Source organism: Dromiciops gliroides, chromosome 1 (genome assembly GCF_019393635.1).
Source record: "Dromiciops gliroides isolate mDroGli1 chromosome 1, mDroGli1.pri, whole genome shotgun sequence".
Taxonomy (NCBI): Eukaryota; Metazoa; Chordata; class Mammalia; order Microbiotheria; family Microbiotheriidae; genus Dromiciops; species Dromiciops gliroides.
This window is the reverse complement of record NC_057861.1, coordinates 137,943,680-137,965,225: the sequence shown is the minus strand read 5'-3', so window position 1 is coordinate 137,965,225 and position 21,546 is coordinate 137,943,680. Positions and strand designations below refer to the sequence as shown.

The 21,546-nt window shown below is 39.4% G+C and overlaps 1 protein-coding gene across 1 annotated transcript; it reads left to right on the top strand.

The window, feature by feature from the left end:
* Positions 1-445: 445 nt before the first annotated feature.
* On the top strand, positions 446-21,280 carry ODF1 (outer dense fiber of sperm tails 1). Its single transcript, XM_043979507.1, has 3 exons — positions 446-762; positions 20,626-20,993; positions 21,210-21,280. Exons 1-3 carry the CDS (start codon positions 446-448, stop codon positions 21,278-21,280), a joined length of 756 nt encoding a protein of 251 aa, XP_043835442.1.
* The last annotated feature ends 266 nt before the right edge of the window (positions 21,281-21,546 follow it).

Sequence of the window (21,546 nt, the reverse complement as noted above, 5' to 3'; positions counted from 1 at the left end):
CCAGGGAGTCATGCAGATGAGACATACCTGCCAGAATTGGATGGATTCAGGGACAGAGAGGCAAGCAGATCATGACACACAAGTCCAATGCGACCGGGAAGCACACTCAGGCAAAATGCACCAAGGTGAAGCCCGACAAGCACCATAGAGGTGAGAAGAACTTGGGGAACTTACAGGACTCTCTAAACCCCAGGAGCATGAAGGGCAGCTCCAACCCCCAAAGAGCTTTTCTGGAGACAATAAACAAGCCACTCCGTTCACATGGTAACAGAGACTATGACATCCTCAGTGGGTGGTGAGGTCATAGAATGCATGCTATAAAACAAGGGAATCATGGGGGTTGTCTTTATCTTTAAAAGAAACTCCTGAGAAGAGCTTAGAACAATTTTTCCCCCTCGAGTGCCCTTTTCCAAAGGTGCTCACCAACAAATAAGGTGTGACTGTAATGGCTGCACTAAGTTGTCTGTTGGACAGTGTGAGAAGGGACATAAGGAAGGTGGACAGAGAACTCAGGCAATTGAAATGCCTCGACGAGTGCACACGTTGCCTCTGCGACTTATATGTGCATCCTTATTGCTGTTGTGATTTACATCCATACCCGTATTGCCAGTGCTATACAAAGTGCTCACGCGTTTGTGGGCTGTGTGATCTATATCCTTATTGCCTGTGTGATATCAAGTTATTCTGTCTTCGACCATCAATCAGAAGTTTGGAGAGGAAAGCCATTAAAGCCATTCTGGATGAAAAGAAAGAACTGATCAAGTAAACTTATTCTTAGATATTTATAGTTGCTAATATTAATGTGATAAGATGGGATAAGGAAAGAGGTTCAATGATCAGTTCTTGCACAAAGGTGAAACGGGGCGTAGGCAATAAAGAGAAGGTTTTATCAAAGAGAAGGAAGAGGCAATGAGCTTGTGAAGGAAGGGAGGTAGTGAGAGTGACTGCATGATATGAACATGGGTTTATAGTATTATTGTGATTATTATTATAATTAGGAATGAGGAAAAGAATTGAGAGGTACCCAATGATTGAAAGCAGCAAACTCAGCATCTTTTACTGCCTGGGGGATAAGTGAATTGAGTCTCTTTAAAATCAGAGAAATGACAATGGGGGAAGTAATGATAAAAGATGTCTTAATATATACTATAGCTTTCCTGAGCAGGGAATAACAATTCCCCCTCCCAAAAGTCAAATGATACTTAAAACTTGTATTTATTTCATTACTTCATTATCCAAGAATAATAACATATCTGAGGAAGGGAAAACATATGCTTGAGGGGGAAGAATTCTGGCCTTGGAATCAGAGTACCTGAGTTCAAATCCCTATTCTATCACTTAATACTTGTGTCACCCCTGGGCAAGTTCCTCCTTGGACCTCAGTTTTCCCAACTGTAAAATGAGAGGATTGAACTAAACTGGTGTTAAACTCAAATAGAAACACTGCATATTGACTTATAAAACCACAAATTAGGCTTAATTATTTTATTAAGTATTTCTTAATTATATTTTCATCTGATCCAGGAAGTACGCTGGTATTTCTGGCTGCTTACGGCCCAAGGGAATTTGACACCTCTATCTCTCCAGGACCTACCTCTACGGTCCCTTCTGGGTCTAGATGCTATAGATCCCATCTAAAATCACTGCTTGTTTTCAGACTAGACTCCAGAATGTATCTATTTTATTTTATTAATTTATTTATTTTGAGGGGCAATGGGGGTTAAGTGACTTGCCCAGGGTCACACAGCTAGTAAGTGTCAAGTGTCTGAGGACAGATTTGAACTCAGGTCCTCCTGAATCCACGGCCGGTGCTCTATCTACTGCGCCACCTAGCTGCCCCCCCCCCGCCCCGTTTCTATTTTAAAAGGAGAAAAAATTTTAAATGTAGATTTTTAAAAAAATTATTTTGGGGGGATATTATGTTTTTCTTTTTACCTAAAGACCAAACCTTCCTTTGTAACTTTTTTTCCTTCTGTCCATTTGATTACAGTGTAAGTTTAGCTGTTCCCATTGATGAAATTAGTGCTTGAAGACCTCTCACTGATAGGAGGAAGTGTAGGCAATGCTGCGTTACACATGCTGACAGAGAAAGAGAGCACCATTCTCCCACTGGCACGGAAGGAGGAAGTGTAGGCAATGCCATGCTCCTTTGAACACTGAAGCCTCATTCTCCCATTTGTTGGAGGCCTTTTGTGTGATCCTTTCTCATGTTTGACACGCTTCAGACTATAGGAGAATAGAGCTCACCACATTCACTACAACAGGAAGGTACAAGAACTGAACGGTTGATGAAGGTGCAAGAGAAAGGTCCAGTTAAGAAAGATTCAGAAGTATTCATTTAGAAAACAAACAAAACACCAATATCATCAAGGGAACTTGTTTTTGAAAAGATAAAACCATTTAGCACATTCTGTTTGGTCATATCATTTCTTTTTTCCCCCATTTTTTATATTACAGAAAAAAATGTGAAAGTGTAAGCAATGTAAAAATAGTGAGTCAGTGGTGCAGTGGATAAAACACTGGCCCTGGATTCAGGAGGACCTGAATTCAAATCCAGGCTCAGACACTTGACACTTACTAGCTTTGTGACCCTGGGCAAGTCACTTAACCCTCATTGCCCTGCAAAAAACCAAAAACCAAAAACCAACCAAACGAACAAAAAAATAGTGGGTCAGATCCATTCAGATTCCATTAGCTCAGTATCATAATGCTTCTGCAACAGCATCAAGGGATGTTTGCCTGGAGGACATAGTCATCTTTTATAATCTACCTGAAAAGATTAGGATGGGGGGGGGTGGCTAGATGGTGCAGTGGATAAAACACCTGCCCTTGGATTCAGGAGTTCCTGAATTCAAATCTGGCCTCAGACATTTGACACTTACTAGCTGTGTGACCTTGGGCAAGTCACAACCCCCACTGCCCTGCAAAAAAAAAAAAAAAAGATTAGGATGTACTTCCCTTAATAACCCATTCTTAATTACTCATCCATAAATTTATCCAAACCTTCCTTGGTTTTCTATTTTGAAACCTCTTGAAATAAAAGTCACCCAAATATCCATTACCATCATGAAGAGTATTAATCCTTATTTCCTTTTTTCTAAACTTAGAAGTATCTCATTTAAGTTTCAAGAGGTGTCCCTCTAATACCGGTTCTGGCCTTCCCAACATTATGAGAAAAAGTCCAAATTCATCACTATATTTTGAGGGGGAAGGGAGGGAAGGAAAGACCCATGACTTTCATCAGTGTGGAAAATTCTCTAAGTGTTCCCCATCAAAGTAGATCTGCAACTCATTTAGAACTCAGCAATACAGTACTGGTCTCTGTATTACTAACACAATATCATATCTAGTATATAATAGGGGATTATTAAATAAATGCTCACTGAAGGAAGGGATGAATAGTCCTTTGAGAGTTGCCTAGGGGGCAGCTTACCCACTGTCATATAGCTTGTCTGTGTCAGAGGGAGAATTTGAACCTAAATCTTTTAGGTTCTAAGGCTGATCCTCTTTTCACTCTTCCTGGCTCCTGGATATCTTTATGTAAAATACCCTTCCTGATTTTGATAAACTTTGACACTGCTTACTGAGCACTGGTGTTCCCAGGAATTATGCCTGTTTTTCCTAAGTTCCTTCTTATGAAGAAGCATCTCAGGGATCAGATCCCACATGCTGTATCATTATTACCTGGTATGGCTACCCTGTTATGTTAGATGTAGCAGGCTCATGATTTCTATTTTATTTTGTTTGTGATATTTTAAGAATGTCTGGCATGTTGTTGTTAACCTTTTTGAGCTACAACAACCCAGTCTACAGTAACTCCCAGTTCCCTCCTTGGGTTCCTAGGTGATATTCTAGGTTCAGAAGTTTATAAACCATTTTTATTTATTTCTCAATTATTTTATACAAAATCCATTAGCTGGCCCACAGATGAACTTACCTTACACTTCCTTGCCTGTTCTGTCTCTGTCATGTTGGCATTTCTCCAAGTAGAAAAACTTGGTATCACCCACAGATGTAGTTCTTTCACTTTCCCAGAGCATTAAAGAAAAGAATCAAATAAAATTGATCCTATCACCCATCTCTAGAAGACTCCCCCTATCCTAACAAACTCATTCTAAGGGAATATGGGATTATTCCCCTCCTCGGTTTTCTACCCCTTATTTCCCAAAGGATGATTGCACGGACCCCACATGTCAAGGTGACAGTTTCTAGATTAGCTTTTGATTAAACTTTATCCAATGGCATTTTAAAGGTACAAATCAGTCCCATTAATAGAATTGCACAATCTCAGAGCTGGAAGGGGCCTTGTAAGTCATCTAGTCCAACCCCATACTCAAAAGAGAATGCATATTATAACATACCTTAAAAATGGTTAACCAACCTTTGCTTAAAGATGTTCAATGAGGGGGAACCCATTGCATCTTTTGCCCATTGCTCCTACTTTTGCCTTCTGAAGTCAAAAAGACAAATATGGTCTAGATTCCACTTGATGGCCTTTAAAGCACTGGAAGACAACTATCATGTCCTTATGCAAGTCCTCTCTTCAAGATTACATCTGAGGGGCAGCTAGGTGGCACAGTGGATAGAGCACTGGCCCTAGATTCAGGAGGACCTGAGTTCAAATCCAGCCTCAGACACTTAACACTTACTAGCTATGTGACTCTGGGCAAGTCACTTAACCCCAATTGCCTCACCAAAAAAAAAAAAAAAGATAACACCCACAGTTATTTAAACTGATCTACATATTGCATGAATTCAAGGTCCTTCACTATCCAGGTCTCCTTTCTCTGGATGCTCTCCAACCTATCAATGTTGTTGTTTATTCACTCAGTCATGTCCAACTCTTCTTGACCCTATGGACTTTATAGCATGCCAGGCCCTTCTATCCTCCATTATCTCAAGAGATCTGTCTAAGCTCATGTTCATTGCTTCCATCACACTATCTATCCGTCTTATTCTCTGCTGCCATCTTGTCCTTTTACTTTCAATCTTTCCCAACATCAGGGTCTTTTTCAATGGGTCCCATCTTCTCATTATGTGGCCAAAATATTTAAGCTTCAATATTTGTCTTTCCAATGAGTAGTCTGAATTAATTTCTTTAAGTATCGACTTACCTCCTTGCTGTCTATGGGACTCTCAAAAGCCTTCTCTAGTGCCACAACTCAAAAGTGTTTGTTCCACAGCACTTGGCTTTCCTTATAATCCAACTCTCATGGCCATACATTGCTACTGGAAAAACCATAGCTTTGACTATATGAACCTTTGTTGGTAAGGTAAAGTCTTTGCTTTTTAGTACACCGTCTAGATTTTCTATGTTTCCTTCCAAGGAATGAGCGTCTTTTAATTTCATGGCTGCAGTCACTGTCTTCAGTGAAATTTGAGCCCAAGAACATGAAATCTGATGTTGCTTCCATTTCTTCTTCCTCTATTTGCCAGGAAGTGATGGGACCAGTTGCCATGATCTTTGTTTTTTTTTAATGTTATGTTTCAAGCCAGCTTTTACATTCTCTTTCATCCTCACCAAGAGGCTTCTTAATTCCTGGGCCTGAACAGAATACACTGGATAATGATTCATTAGGCTGCATTTCTCCTTGCAGAAGCCATGTTACCTCTTCTTGCAAAGCTTGTCGATCAATCATTCAATCAACAAACATTCAATAAGCACCTATTATATATAGTCAGTCACTATATTAAGAACTGTGGACAAAAAGCCAAAAATGAAACAGTTCCTTCCCTCAACAAGCTTACATTCTATTGGGGAAGGCATATAAATACAATGTAATTGGGGGAGAGGGAGGTCAGGGCACTGGCAGTAGGGAGGATCAGTCAGTCAAAAAGCATTTAGGAAAGGTTTCACTTAGAAGATGGTGCTTGACATGAGCTTTGAAGGAAATTAAGGATTCCACTAATGCTTAGGTGTTCAGTGATCTTACATTTTTATTACTGATCCCATCAGTTTGGCTTATATGACATCAATTTGCCTCTAATAACTCCCAGAACGCTCCTTACAGCATTAGTTCTGATGGTCAAGCTTCTTAGCCAAACACCAACCCTCTAGCATAACAGGCACACGTGGTCATTGAGAATATCCTTCTGATACTTCTAAATACTGGGCCCCTGCTAACAGATTGCAAAGCTTTTTGTTTTGTTTGTTTTGTTTTGTTTTATCAGGTAGTCCACAATTTCTCTATGGAACTTCTTCAGAAGTCCTACCTCAGTGTCATCCTTTTCCAGGGATTTATATATTTCTGTCTGTCTGTCTATGTATCTGTGTGTCTATTTCTATACATATATACATACATATGCATATATATACTGCATTCATATATTTTATTTATATGCATTTGTGTATGTAATACAATGTGTATATACTATATTTATTGTAGATATGTGTGTGTTGTATATGTATTTATGACCTTACATATGTAATACATACATATTACCTGGGTTGAGAAGGTCTTCTGTCTTCATCCTTATATGACCTTTATGGCCTAACCTGTGGCTTCAAACGATGATTGGGAAATAAGCCTCTGTCTCCTCCATAGAAAGTAAAGTAAAAAATTCTCTGAATATCCTTCACTGCCCCACCCCCCACAGATTCCTCTTATTCCCTGAGCATCAAGTGATGCTGATACCTTTCCTTTGCTGTAAAGAACCATTGATCTTGGCTTTACTTTAAACTCTTCTATAAGGTGTTCCTCTGATTTTGTTTTTCAGTCATCAGGGTTTTGAGTTTGGCCCTCACATCATTTATTTTGTGTCTTTCTCTCTACTTGATAAATGCACAAAGACTGCCACATAAATCCTACCCTTTCAGAATTTATAATGGAATAAACGAATGCTCATGAACTTGAAGACTGAGTAATTAATTAGAGGCAGCCGGATATGTTGGAGAGAGCTTTGATTTTGACGTAAGAGAAGCTGGGTTCAAATCCTCTCTCTAGTATTTATTACCTGCATGATTTCTAGCTAGTCCTTTAAACTCCCAGGGCCTGAGTCTTCTCATTTGTAAAACGTGGAGGTGAAACTAGGTGAATTCTTAGGTCTCTCCCATTTCTACTGGTGTATAAATAACTATTATTATGTAACCTTTGATATAGCTGCACAATAAGGCAGGCATTCTGGCTAACATCCACCTGGAAAAATGAAACATTGCACCTTTTATTTCCCAAATATCCAAGAATGTGGTATTTTCCCCATTGGGACTAACCCCATTGAGTCCATCATTTCTCTAGCTGACCTCAAACTCAAACACAAATTCATTCATTCATGTAAAAACTTTTTATTAAGCACATTTTCTTAAATTATTAAACTGTTTATTAAGCATTGTGGTTTTTTTAATTTTAGTAGAAAATCCTCAAACCCATTAAGCATCACTATTTCACAGCTTCAAGAAGCTTCTGTTCCCCTACTTGCAAGTTTTGGGTTACCTCTTTCCCCTTTCCCACCAACTTTACTTTAGTGGAGGTTGGTGAACAATTAATGTTGTGAGGGAATGAATAATGAGAACTTTTGCAACCCAAGTAATTAGACCCCAGCCTGCTCTAAATTCAAGTTTTACATTGAATCGGGGTGGTTGTTGTTTTTTTTGAAGGGGGGAAACTATAAAAATATAATAAAGGAATACATTGACAGTATTCCTCACATAAATGAGGCAGAATCGATAGAACTCTGCAGTCAGGAAGATCTGGGTTCAAATCCTGGTTGTCTGGCTCCGTGGGGAAGTTACTTAATATCCATGAGCCTCAACTTTTCCATTCATAAAATGGGAGTTAACATCAATAGTACCTACTTCATAGGATCATTGAGAAGATCAAATGAGATAATGTAGGGAAAGCACTTTGCAAATAATAAAGGCTATAGAAAAGTCAGTTACTGTTGATAATATGGTAGCTCCATTATCTGACCCCCAAGGGTTAAAGCCTAGGCTGGCTTGTCAGAAACCTTCAGAGTAAAGTCTTCAAGTCAGGCCTAGGGTGTGATGAGAGAATCTACCTTCTCCCATCCATGAGAGCAACAGGGGTGGTGTACCCAGCAGAGACAGGTCATGTCTCATCAGTCCTTTCCCATCATCATTCATCCACCCAATGGTTGCACAAAAGAAGAATTCTTTCATGCTTATCAATTTTAGTTCCAAATTTAGTTCTGCCACATTCTGTGCTATGACCTTGCTGTTTAGGAGAACATTACTCATCACCACCTGACCCAAAGCCTCATAGAAAGGCGGTGTTGATTTGTAGCTGGTGAGTCGTTTTGAATCTCTTTCTAAGGCTTCAGATGGTACTATGCACATACACACCACTTATGTATCTGTATGTATATGTATATGGTTTGTATTATATATAAACACATACATATACTATATATGTATGTGTGTATGTGTATGTATATGTTTGTATGTATGTGTGTATATATATATATACATATACACACACACACACATATATATATATATATATACATATATGTATATATATATATATATAAGTATGTGAGGACAATTCCTCTGCTTGAGGAAGAATGGATGTAATCATACCCACTGCATGTTTTCCCAGATACCATTTTGGGACTTGGGAGAGAAAAAACAGAGAAGATGAGACAGGAGGGAAAGTCAGGAACGGACCTTTGGAATGATTTAAATCTGATAAGAAGTGAGGGAATATGGTTATACTTGCCCTTCCCTCCAAAGAACCAGAAGATTAATCCCTTTTGGTCTACTCTCCATATCCCTTGACTCTGACCCTCAAGTCCCATACTCCTCTCACAGATTTGGCAGTCATCGATAGTGTGGCATAGTTGGGAAAACACCGGCTCCTGAGGGAGAGGTCATTTTTCAGTTGTGTCTGACTCTTTGTGACCCCATTTGGGGTTTTCTTGGCAAAGATACTGGAGGGGTTTGCCATTTCCCTGTTCAGCTCATTTTACAGATGAGGAAACCAAGGCAAAAAGGGTGAAGTGACTTGCCTGGGGTCACACAGCTCGTAAAGGTCTGAGGCTGAATTTTAACTCAGGAGGATGAGTCTTCCTTCTCCAGGCAAATCTCCCCTCAGTCCCTTAGTAGCTGTATGAGCCTGAGAATGTCACTTAGACTCTCTCTTCCTTATTTGTAAAATGAGAGAATTGGCTATCTTTAAAACCATAACATTATGGAATGGCAAAAAGAGGGAGATGTGAGCTTGATCCTGTTCCCAGCACCGCCTATTCTTGTAAGGCTCCACTTAAAGAACAGAAAGGGTAATCTCCCCCTTCTAAGATGGGATAGTGGAAAGTATGATGACTTCAGAATCTGAGGACCTGAGTTCAAACCATAGCTCGGCTATTCAGTATGTGTGTAACCTTGGACAAGTCACTTTCCTCATTGGGAAAATGAGAACATTAGACTTTTGATGGTCTCCAAGGCTCTCATCTACACTCTAAATCTGGTCTAAAACCTTCTAAGATCAGTGTAAAATCTTCTAAGATCATGCTGAAGAGCAGTCACCAAAAAACTAGAGCAGAGGGTGGACAGTAGTGTTAAATGATGCAGAGAGGTTAGGAAGTATGAGGATTGGGACAAGATTATTGGATCTGGCATTTAAGAGTTCTGTAGTAATTTTGGAGAGAGCAGTTTCAGTCGAGAGACAAAGTTGGAAGCCATATTGCAATGACTCAAGAAGTAAGTGAGAAGAAAGGAAGTGACCAAGAACAATTGGCTGTCTTTCTGTTCCTTATTCAAGACACTCCATCTCTCATGTGTCTTTGCACTGCCATCTCACATGCCTGGAACGCACTCCCTCTTTCCTTCCTTCTCTTTCTTTAAGATGTAACATAGCAGTATCCTCTGCATATAAATTTTCCTGGTCACTCTGTCCCCTCAACTACTTACACTCTCCCTCCTAAACTACTGTATTTGGCATTTAATTACTTTGTGTATACACACACATTTATGCACTTATGTGTTCAAATATACATATATAAACATAAATACTCCCAAACACATCTAGGTCTGTCTGTATGTATGTATTTGTTAACTTTATACATTTTTACATTAAAATTTGTAATCCTACCACAAATAGGAATTTTTTCACACTTTGTACTTCTATCCCAGAATTGCAATAACTCAAAAGAAACATGAGATGCCCAAATTTAGAGACATCTCCACTCCAAATGTTCGTATGGACTATTTATGCCCAATCTGTGGCAGAGCCTTCTGAGCTCATATTGACCTGATCAGCCACAGTTGGACACACTGTACCTTGACCCTGACATAGCGATGTCATTTTGGTCCTTTTCAAGATAGAACCACTTCTTCTACCCCTAGAGCTTAGTACAGTGAAGGCACCTAGTAGGCACTTAATAAATGCTTATTGATTGAACGATCAAGGTAATCATTGTGGTTTTTCCTAAGAATTTGATTGGGAAAGGAGGAAAAATACAGGGAAAAAAAGCTTAAGGGAATGAAAAAGTCCAGTGAGGGTTGTTGTTGATTGTTTTAAAAGGTGATGCATGGACAAAGAAAGCTCATAATAGATTGAAGATTAGAGACATGAGGGTAGTTGACATTCTTCCAGTGGCCCAGGGCATCACTTGTCCTTTTTGCATTTTTCCCATTAAAGAGAGGGAGCCTCAATGTTCTAAGGTCTCCCAAATCTTGCTGAGTATCCTGGTGCCTTAGGGCTTTTACAGGGGCCTTCCTAACTCTAGCCTGGCTTAGAAAATTGTGAATGGGATTGGAGTCCTGGGGGCCCTTTAGGGATACACAAGACTGGGGATTCAATCCCTTGGATTGAATTTCACCTTGGAAACTTTAGCCTGGGCTGCTTCCACCAAAAGAGATAGGGATTTTTCCTTTTCAAATACTCTTATCAGCTCCAGGAAGCCTGGTGCCTGCAGTTTCCAAGCTGGCTCAGAGCTGCTTGCCTGAGCTATTCCCTGTCCACACTGGGTATCTGTCAGCTTTCTTACTTACTAGCCCAGCAGCTTTCTTAATGGTGATATTTATACCTGCCTCCTACCTACCTCACAGGCATGCTTTCAGCATCTGCCGCATTATCGACCCAATTTCCTCCCCCCACCCCAACTTCCTTAGGATGGCACCAATATATACTGGATCTCCCAGGGAAAGAGAAGCTGCCTCTTCCCATACCCAAGTTTAATGCCATGCATTGTTGCAGCATCTGTGTGTCAGTTTGTGATTTGGCTCCTTGCAAAAGAGTACGTGGCCCAGGGGGAAGCAGGAAGGGGTTTCATGGCATCTCTTTCACATCAACTGCAGATTCTACTGGGGCATTTCTCCTCAGTGCCCAAGAGGATGTATTGCCAGCACTTTGGTGGGCTCAAAGGAAAAACTAGAGCTTCACACCAATGAATCTTTTTTCTATTCTGAGGTTCTTTATAAGAAATGAGCTTTTTATGTCAATGTCTGACTTAAAGCCCTTTGGAAATGAAAACTATCTGGCTGTTTGCTATTTCACAGGCTAGGGGCTTGGACTGTCTGCTGAAAGATTTAATTGCTCTGTTTTTATCCACTTAAGTTTACATAAGAAATGCTCTTTTCATCAAAGTGTTTTCCTTAAATTAGGCAACCTTTTTCCAGTTATTTTTTTAAAGGGAAACAAAAGCTAATTCATAATATACCTAAAATCAGAATATCATTGAAATTCTGAGGCAAATGAAATGATGTGTAAATACAGGTTAGATTTTCCTTGTCACCCTGAGAATCCCATCTATGTAGGGTTACATAAAGCCATATTAGAGGCACAATTTTTTTCTTTCTAAGGAGTCACACAATTGAACTGTTAAGTAAGTGGCATCAACCTGAAATAAACAAGACTGCCAAAACAGCAAAAATTAAGGACTTTTAACTGAGGCAAGGGCATTACAATACAGGGTCACTAAGCAGTACCAAAGTACTGGAGTGCCCAAAAGGGGCAGGGTTAAATACATTTCAGTAGGGAAGGAGTCTCATGGAGGCACAGCCTTGAGAAGCTGTTGCATAAGTTGTTTTACATAACAACTGAAAGTTCATAGAGAAGTCTGAGGAAGGCCAAGGGGACAAGGTGACATTTGGTTAGGCTCTGCTCCACGTGCAGCAACAGGCAAACTGGTTTAGACCTGTTCCAATCATGGGGACAGTTGAGATCAAAGTCAAGTAGCATCTTCTGGTGTCTGCATTCAATATTCTTTAAAAAAAAAAATTGGTTTCAATAGCCCTCAGACAATTCATAGCTCTAGGATCAGGCAAGGTCAGCAGTTGCATTCAACATTCCCCCCTTTTGGTCAAATCAAATTCCATTGCTGACCAAGGGTGGCATTGAGGAATTTGATGGATTGTTGTATCATGACAGTATCAGTAACATGGACCCCAGTATGAGAAGGAACATGTAGGCAACACTTAATTTCTCTGCCTCCAGGCCCCCCCCCCTGCAAAAGAAGGAGAAAGGTACAAAACTATGAGGGAGAGGGATAGTGCAAGGGGGAAATGAAAAGAGATTGACCAACACATTGGCAGGACCCTTTTGAGGCAGTCACCTTCAGCAAGCAGGCCTTACAAAGAACAACTTTGCACTGGGAGAAAATGAAAGGGAAAGGTAACCCATTCCCACTGTCCATTTCATTAACCCATCATATTTTAGGGCTCAGATGTCTCATGCAGCTGTCTGGTTTCTGAGGTTATCTACTGCAGTTGTCTGGTCTTCTGGAAATCTCCCCTCCGAGGCATTCCGAACAGGACCAACAACAGGCCAAAGGGAGAATCTAAAATAATCTATGAGAATCTGATTTATCGAATAAAATCTACAACCAAATTATCAAAAGAAACAGATGAGAATTTTTAATTTTTGCATATTTGCATATATATATGCAAAATTGAACCCCACAGTTTAAGACAGTTTCTTACATGTGCTTAATTTTAAATTAATGCAAGGCACTCAATGAAGAACTCAGTGATCCATGCTGTCAGCAACAACAGTCATGTAGAATTACTGGACTGATTAAAATTTCTTGACGGCATTTAAATCATTTGGCATTGATGCATAGAACAGTGGTAAACATTAATCTCATGAACGATCTTGATTTAATTAAATGTACAATATGCTTTTACCAGTATATTTCTACATTTTCATTAGAAATTAATTGTAACAGTAACCATCAGCAATTTCTTGAGCAGTTATACATACTACCAGGATTGCTTATAAATATTTTAGTATTAGGGTAGACTTAGAGGCACTTAATTACCTTTCAAAGAGGAAAGGAAAAAAAAAGATAGAATGTGCCTCATTAAGGTTGGATCTAACATAAGTCACACTTGGTATGAAAATAGTTTGCTTAAAAATACCAGAATAGTGACACAGATAAGACAATATTTAAAAATAGATAGATAAAAAGCTAAAAACAGAACACAAGTTACCAAAGTTCATAAACTTAGCAATGAAACAAAATAGCATTAATGGAAGAAAAAAGGTTAAAATAGTGCACATGTACTTTAAAACAAAAAATACCAGGTCAGATGTCCTATTGTGAAACAAAACAATCATCTAAACACAGAACCCCAAATATGCTTAATTTGTAATACTCTTCTAGGCCTATTACTTTAATATTTTGTTATTAATAAAAGGTATTATGTTTTACCAAAGTGCTTACTCAAGTACATTTCAATGAAAAAAACTTTCAAATAAATACACAGAGCCATCATAATATTTGAATACTAAGAGCATGAAGCCTCAAAATGTCTGTAAAGCTTACAGGGAAAAAAATAGGACAACTCATTCTCCCTTTAGGAGGATGAGATGCTGCTAAGAATCTAATAACAACACCCTTTGTAAATGGGTGACTCCTATGCCTAAGTTTAATGGTCACACGAATAAATTCACCGAAAATATGCTTTTTTTTTTTTTAAGGCTGTGGTAGGGTATCTATGTAAAGTAAGTAAATAATTCCAGACTGTATCAAATGATTTGTCTATAACCATGCTCAAATGAACTGCATATTACACCCACATACACCACTGTTTTCAAATCTTTGTGTAATTTCAGAGTTTATGCACATTAAATAATATACCTAAGTAAAAATAAATTGGAATTCCCTTTGAGGTAGCACAGGATAGTCCATAACTTTGTTCTCCTTTAAGATAAATATTTTTCAGGGGCAGCTAGGTGGCACAGTGGATAGAGCACCGGCCCTGGAGTCAGGAGTACCTGAGTTCAAATCCAGCCTCAGACACTTAACACTTACTAGCTGTGTGACCCTAGGCAAGTCACTTAACCCCAATTGCCTCACTAAAAAAAAAAAAAGATAAATATTTTTATTTAAAACAAAACTGAAGATAGTTTGGATTTAATTATGAATTAATTAACACATTTATAATCTGGTACCACAAATTCTTACTTCATTGTCTAATTATTCCCAGTACATTTTGGAAAATCTAAGGACCTTATCATATATATAAATATATAACTATAGACAGGCAGATGACAAGGCCAAATACTCATTTATGTAGTTATTCAGGGTATGGAATCTCAGACTGAAAACAGCAGGGAGTGCTTAGGTAGCACAACAACTGCATAAAGAAGGACTTCCACCAGTTATAGAGATTTTGCTAGGAGGAGAAGAAGCAGGTTAGGACCACTATAGAAGCCTCCAGGCTGGAACCCAAGGGCACTAAAATGACTAAAGCATGATTACTTTCAATTGCTTTAAGGTGATAATAAGTGTATAACAGCATACCACGGCTAGGCTCAGAATTAACCAGGTGGGAAGATTACTTTTATGCAAGCTGAGTCAAGAGGGTCCTACCTTGGCCTTCCCAAGGTCACCCTCCCAACATTTTTCCTAGGGACAGATAATTCACTTGCTGTAAGTCACAGACTTCACTTCCGTCGAGCTGCTGGCATTTCCCCTGGAGCAGTGAAACCTTGGCTCAAGAACATAACAAAGCTCAAAAAGAAAATTTATGTTCCCACAAGGTTTCTTCCCTTCAGACAGCAAAGTCTCACTAATCTCAGTAGGGTTGGATCCAATCATTATCAACACTGTCAAGCTGTTGCAATAAATTAGCTAACAAATAAAAAGTCATCAGGCCTTCAAAAAAATCATAAAAAAAATTTTGGGTAACATTCTTTTCTTCTAATATTCCCTGTCACAGCTGGGGTTTGTGGTGGTTCTTAGGTATTCCTCAGTAAAGAATTACACTCTTGTATACAGTCCAATTAGACTTAAAGTGGTCTTTTATTTGGCGATAGGAAAAGTAATAAAGTGGGAAGTCAAAGACTTCAACACGTGGGGAGGAGGGCTTAGAAACATTCTCCTCCCAGAAGGTAGGGAAGGCAAAAGCTTTTATAGAGGATAGATGTGGTGTCCACTAGAAAACTGGAAATTTTCTTACTAACTGTGTGATCCTAGACAAGTCACTTAACTCTCATTGCCCTGCCCCCCCCCCAAAAAAAAAGAAAAAAGAAAGAAAGAAAACTGGAAAGTTCCCTTTTGGGGTAGGGTGGGGAAAGCTTGGATGCTTATCATATTCCTGAGAGTCAAGGGAGATTTTTTGCAATGATGGTCCTTACCTTTCGGGTTATCTCTGTCTCTTAGCTCTGGTTTAGGTAGGAGTCATGCCTAATTGCCTTTCCTGCTATAAAATTTTATCTCCCCTTACTTCTTAGGTATGTCTGTCCTATTGGTCAATCTAAACTTTAATGGACTCTTGATTCCTTGATATGCCTGTCCTGTTGTCTGGTCATCTTTGGTTTTGCTTCTCACAGGAGAAAATGTTTCTGATTTATCCTAAACCCCATGTCATCCCCCTTTCTTACATATAGCTTAAAGTTCAACCTGATGTAAAAAGGCAGTTATTAGAATTTAATGAAGTTACTAACCACTTAAGGTAAAAATATATTTCTAAGGCTGTAGTCTAAGGGTTACACTGCAGTTTGTTTAAAATATGTCAGCATAGACTCTTCCAGATAAAACTTTGTAATTCACAATAAACAGTTCTAGACTATAAACAAATTCCTACTTTTTTGCTCCCCTCCCCAACCCCAATCAAGGACTGTTTGCAGTAAGGGAGGGGATTCAGTTTTCTAAGTGAAACAGCGCACAAATTCTTTCACAGAGCTGCACAATTTTTATAAGTGATAGTTTTGAAACTTGAAACAAAACCCATTACCAGTTGATTGACCTCAGTTCAGTTGAATTTATTTCCAAATAAAATGACACAGAACAAATTTAGGTAGAACTTATTTCTTTTAAAAAGTGAGGCTGCTATGATCACTTGGCTGCACAAGCCAGTTATCCCTGTGGCAGCTTTTCTGACACCACTGCTTAAAACCCCAAAGATTAGTGGGATGCAATGCTTAGTGAATTTTTCCGCAGTGATAGAAAGAGGCAACATAGACATCTTGCAGCTCTCAGGTTTGAACATTCTGGAACTTATACCATGTCACCACCAATATGACCATGTCAAACAGCAAGTCTTACAGGTCTTACTAGATAAAACAAAAAAGAGAGTTTTGAATACTTTCAACAAAAATAATTAAGAGCTTTAAGACAACTCTTCAACAAATGAGTTTATATCTAAATTACAAGAGAAGCCATTCTTCTAACTATATTAGTGTTACTAAATTTTTACATTACAGAGAATTAATACAATGAATGGAGCACTGAAAATCACAACAGCCAAATATTTACATAGTACTTGATGTATAATGTGGGCAAGGCCTGATATTAAGTACTCTAGGGGGAGGGGAGGATGCTCATCCAACCTTTCCTTATTTCCTCAAAGAGCTGGATCAATTCTTAGTCTTAGACCTCATAAGGATAAAAGGCAGCTTCCCATTTTCATCCCCCAGCTTCAGATCCCAGGAATTCCAGGCTGTACCTAACAAAAAATAACCATGTAAAGTTTCCCACATCCCTTTTTCTTTCTACAAAATCAGAAAACTGGGGGCAGCTAGGTGGTGCAGTGGATAAAGCACCAGCCCTGGATTCAGAAGGACTTGAGTTCAAATCCGACCTCAGACACTTGACACTTACTAGCTGTGTGACCCTGGGCAAGTCACTTAACCCTCATTGCCCCACCAAAAAAAAAATCAGAAAACTTCAAACCTTTCTCAACATGCTTAAACTTTCTTCCTTGATACCTCTCTCTCCCGCTCTCGCTCTCGCTCTCTCTCGCTACACACACACACACACACACACACACACACACACACACACACACACACACCCCACACCCCTCTCCAGTGGTTCACACCTTTCTTATTTCCTTTTTTCTTTACTTCATAGAATCCTACATTGTTCACATTTCAACCATATCCCAGACTATATTCATTCCACTGAATATTTTCTTAAAAATTTTAGCACATGTTGTTGTTAAACAAAACTAATGACTTACTAAAGACTTTTTACTCTCAAAATACAATATTAACTATCAATATACTTATAATAATTAAACTGTTGATTTATGGTCAACCTGATATGGGATGGAATTTGGGGTCAAATTGATCGTGAGTCATCCCAAAAGAATTACAAGACTCAGTGGCTCAGTTTCCCAAGTTTTATCGCTGTACTGTGGGTGACCACAGGGAGAGAACCAGAATAATGGAAAGGTATCTCTCAAATAGTGAAAGAAAAAACAGTTATATTTATAGTATGGATAAATTGATTATCAATCTCATTATAATAATCTCCACTTTAGGGAGGTACAGGGGAGGGCTTGTCCTCATTATAATATTCTCCACCTTTGGGAAGTACAGGGGAGGGCTTATCCTAATTTGGAGTTCCTGGAGTCCTAAGCCAACCCCAGAGGTGGGTACCTTTTTCCGTGGAGGTGTGTTTTGGGGGTTTACATGTCATAAGGTGAATCTGGGAACAAATTTGGCCTTTTCTGCGCATGTCTCTTTCTGGTTCCCATGGCTAGTTTCAAAACATCTTCATTTTTCATTTATTTCTAGTCTAAGTTTCTATAGCCTGTCATTTTATTTAAGGTCTTCATGGCCTAAACTCCCTCTGTTCCCCTTATGGGTACTGATTTCTGTGGGTAAGAGAACTTAGCATCCTGACTTGTAAGTTATCCATTAACTGGGGTCTGAATCCCTCTTAGACCTCATATCTGAATTAGAGCTTGGGTCTTAGGTTTTTCTATTAACCCCTTTTTGCCTTCTACATCAAACCAGTTACAATTTTGTTCCCTAAAAGATGGAGGCATCAAAAAGTTATTAAGAAGTTCTTAGCAATTATGAAAACTTTTAACAGTTTACAAATACTCAATTTATTCTAATAACACTCAAGTTCAAGTATATTTTTCACAGAATAACATAAAGCATTTTTCTAAATAAGTATCATCTACATGTCATGTTGCTTTCTTAAATAAGCTTCTCTTTTTGTGTATGTGCAAGAAGCAAAACAGAACCCAAACATTTAAATATGTAATCTATTATTAAAAAATGGATAGGAATCACATAAATTACAGCAAAATTTCTAAATTCAAACACACACCAATTCAAAAGTTATTTCTAAATTGATTTCTACTGTCACTAATTTGTAAAACTCCCAAGTATCCAATTTATATTTTCAAATCAAATCTTATTTACCTTTTGGGTGATTCTCAATTCACGCAAACTTTTTTCTTTTCCATGAGTTAATACTTAAAACTCTATTTGGTGGCCAAGGAGCCAAATAGTTCCCCAGATTCAATTTGAACGTAATCTACAAACCTGAATTTGGGGGTTCAATTAAATCTGCATTTACAATTTCTAGTATTCAAAATCAATCCCCAATTAAAATTTTAGTTTGTTAGAAACAGATTTGTTAGAAGCAGATAAAAAAATCAAGCTGTTTTAATCCTCTAACTGCTCCTCCGTGTAAATTACCTTTCTGGCAGTTCTGTTCTTTGGGGCAGAAAGATTTACATAGCTCAGTAAGCAACATTATCAAAGAAGGGCCTTATTCAAATTAATTGGTTGAGGAGGAGAATGGAAGCATGTAGAGAAAAAAAAAATCTCAAACTGTTTCTTTTTCACTGACGTTTTTGCTATTTGGGCTCCTATTATGTGCTATTGCCATGTACTTTCTCTCTCCCATCTTCGACCATAATGGGGAGAAGGGAAAAAAATCCACTGGCTTTTTATTCATGGACATAGACATAAATACACATAGTGCATTTAACGTGTTCCACAAAGAAAGGCAAAAACGCAAAATATCCAGCCAACTTTTTTACAGGGACCTATCAGAGTGCCCACGCATAGTCCATAGTTACAAAACCAGTAGCTATGCCAGAATGGACCCCAAATTGCTCATGGATCTTACAACAAATCCTAGGTTAAAGAGCCAAGAATTTGACCAAAAGGAGGTGTCAGTTCAGGAAATTTGAAAGATGCACTTACGCAGGTTGAACCATTGACTCAAATCTGGGCTGGGACATAAGAGGTCCCTGTGGGTACTGAGCATCAGAAATTGAAAGAGGTGGTTGGCCGGGAAGGAGTCTTCAAATCCCACTTCCTGACACCATATATGTCAATTTGGAATAAAGAAGACTGCCAAAGCAGCAAAAACTAGGGTTTTTTTTGACCAAGGCAAGGGCATTGCAATCCAAGGCCACCACATAGAACCAAAGTTGTTGTCGTTGTACTGAAGTGGGGCAGGGTTAAAAAACATTTTAACAGGGAGGGAATCTCAATGGAGGCACAACTTCAAGAAGCTGTTACATAAGTTCTTTTACAAAACCACAATCCATAGAGAAGGTTGGGGCAGGCTTGGGGAGGGGAGTGACATCTGGTAAGAACAGCAGGCTCAATTCTAGGTGCAGCAACAGGGAAAATGATCTGGACCTGCTCCAATCATGGGGTCAGTTGGAATCAAAGTCAGGTAACCCCTTCAGATGTCTGCATTCAACGTTCTTTTTTAAAACTGGTTTTGATAACTCTCAGGTAATTCATAGCCCTAGGATTAGGCAATGTTAGCGGATGCATTCAATAGTGTCAAGAAGCTAAATATACCCCACTGTCAAGTCAGGGACAGTACTAGGTGATCTGCTATCCCCAGTGAGACATGGTGGGTGGGGCACAGGATATTGCCAATCTATATCACTGGAATATTCAAGAAACCGCCCACCCTTCTCAAAAGCGTGACTCATACTCTTTCTGGAGGTGTGACAGCTGTAGCTATAGATTAGCCTATAATAAGAATGGAGGAGAGAGGAACAACTCATCCCTGACTCAGAGAACAGAGGTCCCTTTAAATCCCATTTGACAAAGTCCAGAATCTGAGCAGTCATACTATTTATCCAAATATACCATTGGCTCTGCATATGCTATTCTGAGATAGGCAACCATTTATTCACCTCTGAATAACTGACCTTCATCTGTATGAGTCCCTGGAAGGGACATCAGAAATCATATAGCTCCATTCTGTCATTTGACAGATGAGAAAACCAGGGTCCAGACAGGTTAACTGACTTGTCTAAAGACATTCAGCTAGAAAGTGGCAGAGCTGGGACTACAACCCCAGGTCTTCTGACCCCAAGTCCCATGTGCATTCTCCAACATCCAGATGAGCCCTTTATCTTCACTCCCATCGCCAGTTAAAATGACATACTACTTCCCTCTTAAAGTATTATCTGGTCTGAGCTGCCTTTTTTTATTTTTTTAATTGCAGACTAAGAAGAACAACAAACAAGATTCTGGCAGCATCCTGTTGCAGTAGTAACTTACTAGGGTCAGTGAATGTGTGCGGCTTTGAGCCCGACCAAGTCAAAGTCAAAGTGAAAGATGGAAAGGTGTTTGTGTCAGCGGAACGTGAGAATAGATACGATTGCCTAGGATCGAAAAAATACAGCTACGTGAACATCTGCAAAGAGTTTACCTTGCCCCCATGTGTGGATGAGAAAGATGTGACTTATTCTTATGGACTTGGCAGTTGTGTGAACGTTGAAGCCCCTTGCAACCCATGCCTTCCATGTGGTCCATGCGACCCTTGTAATCCATGCAATCCTTGCAACCCATGCAACCCATGCAACCCTTGCAACCCGTGCAATCCTTGCAACCCATGCAACCCGTGCAACCCGTGCAACCCATGCAACCCATGCAACCCGTGCAACCCATGTGACCCATGCAGTCCATGCGATCCGTGCAGTCCGTGCGATCCGTGCAGTCCGTGCGACCCGTGCAGTCCATGCGACCCGTGCAACCCGTGCGACCCGTGCGATCCGTGCGACCCGTGCGATCCGTGCGATCCGTGCGATCCGTGCGATCCGTGCGATCCATGCTATCCATGCGGAAGCCGAATTTCCTACCGGAAGATCAAAATTTAGAGGGGTACAGACGATAGGATGGTTAGTAGTAATTAGTTTTACCATGAGGCAGCTCTTCCAGTGTTTCTCTCTCCCTGCTTTCTGAAATATATAGGCTCCATAATACATAACTGCAAACCTGTTGGTGTTGTGTGAGAATCTTTCGGTTCTGCCTGCTGCTGAGTGGGGTTGGCCCTACACAATTCCCGGGTTCCAAGAAGTGGTGGGAAAGAAAAATGACATGGGAGATCTGTTCACAAAGAAACAGGCATGGATTATTCTCATAG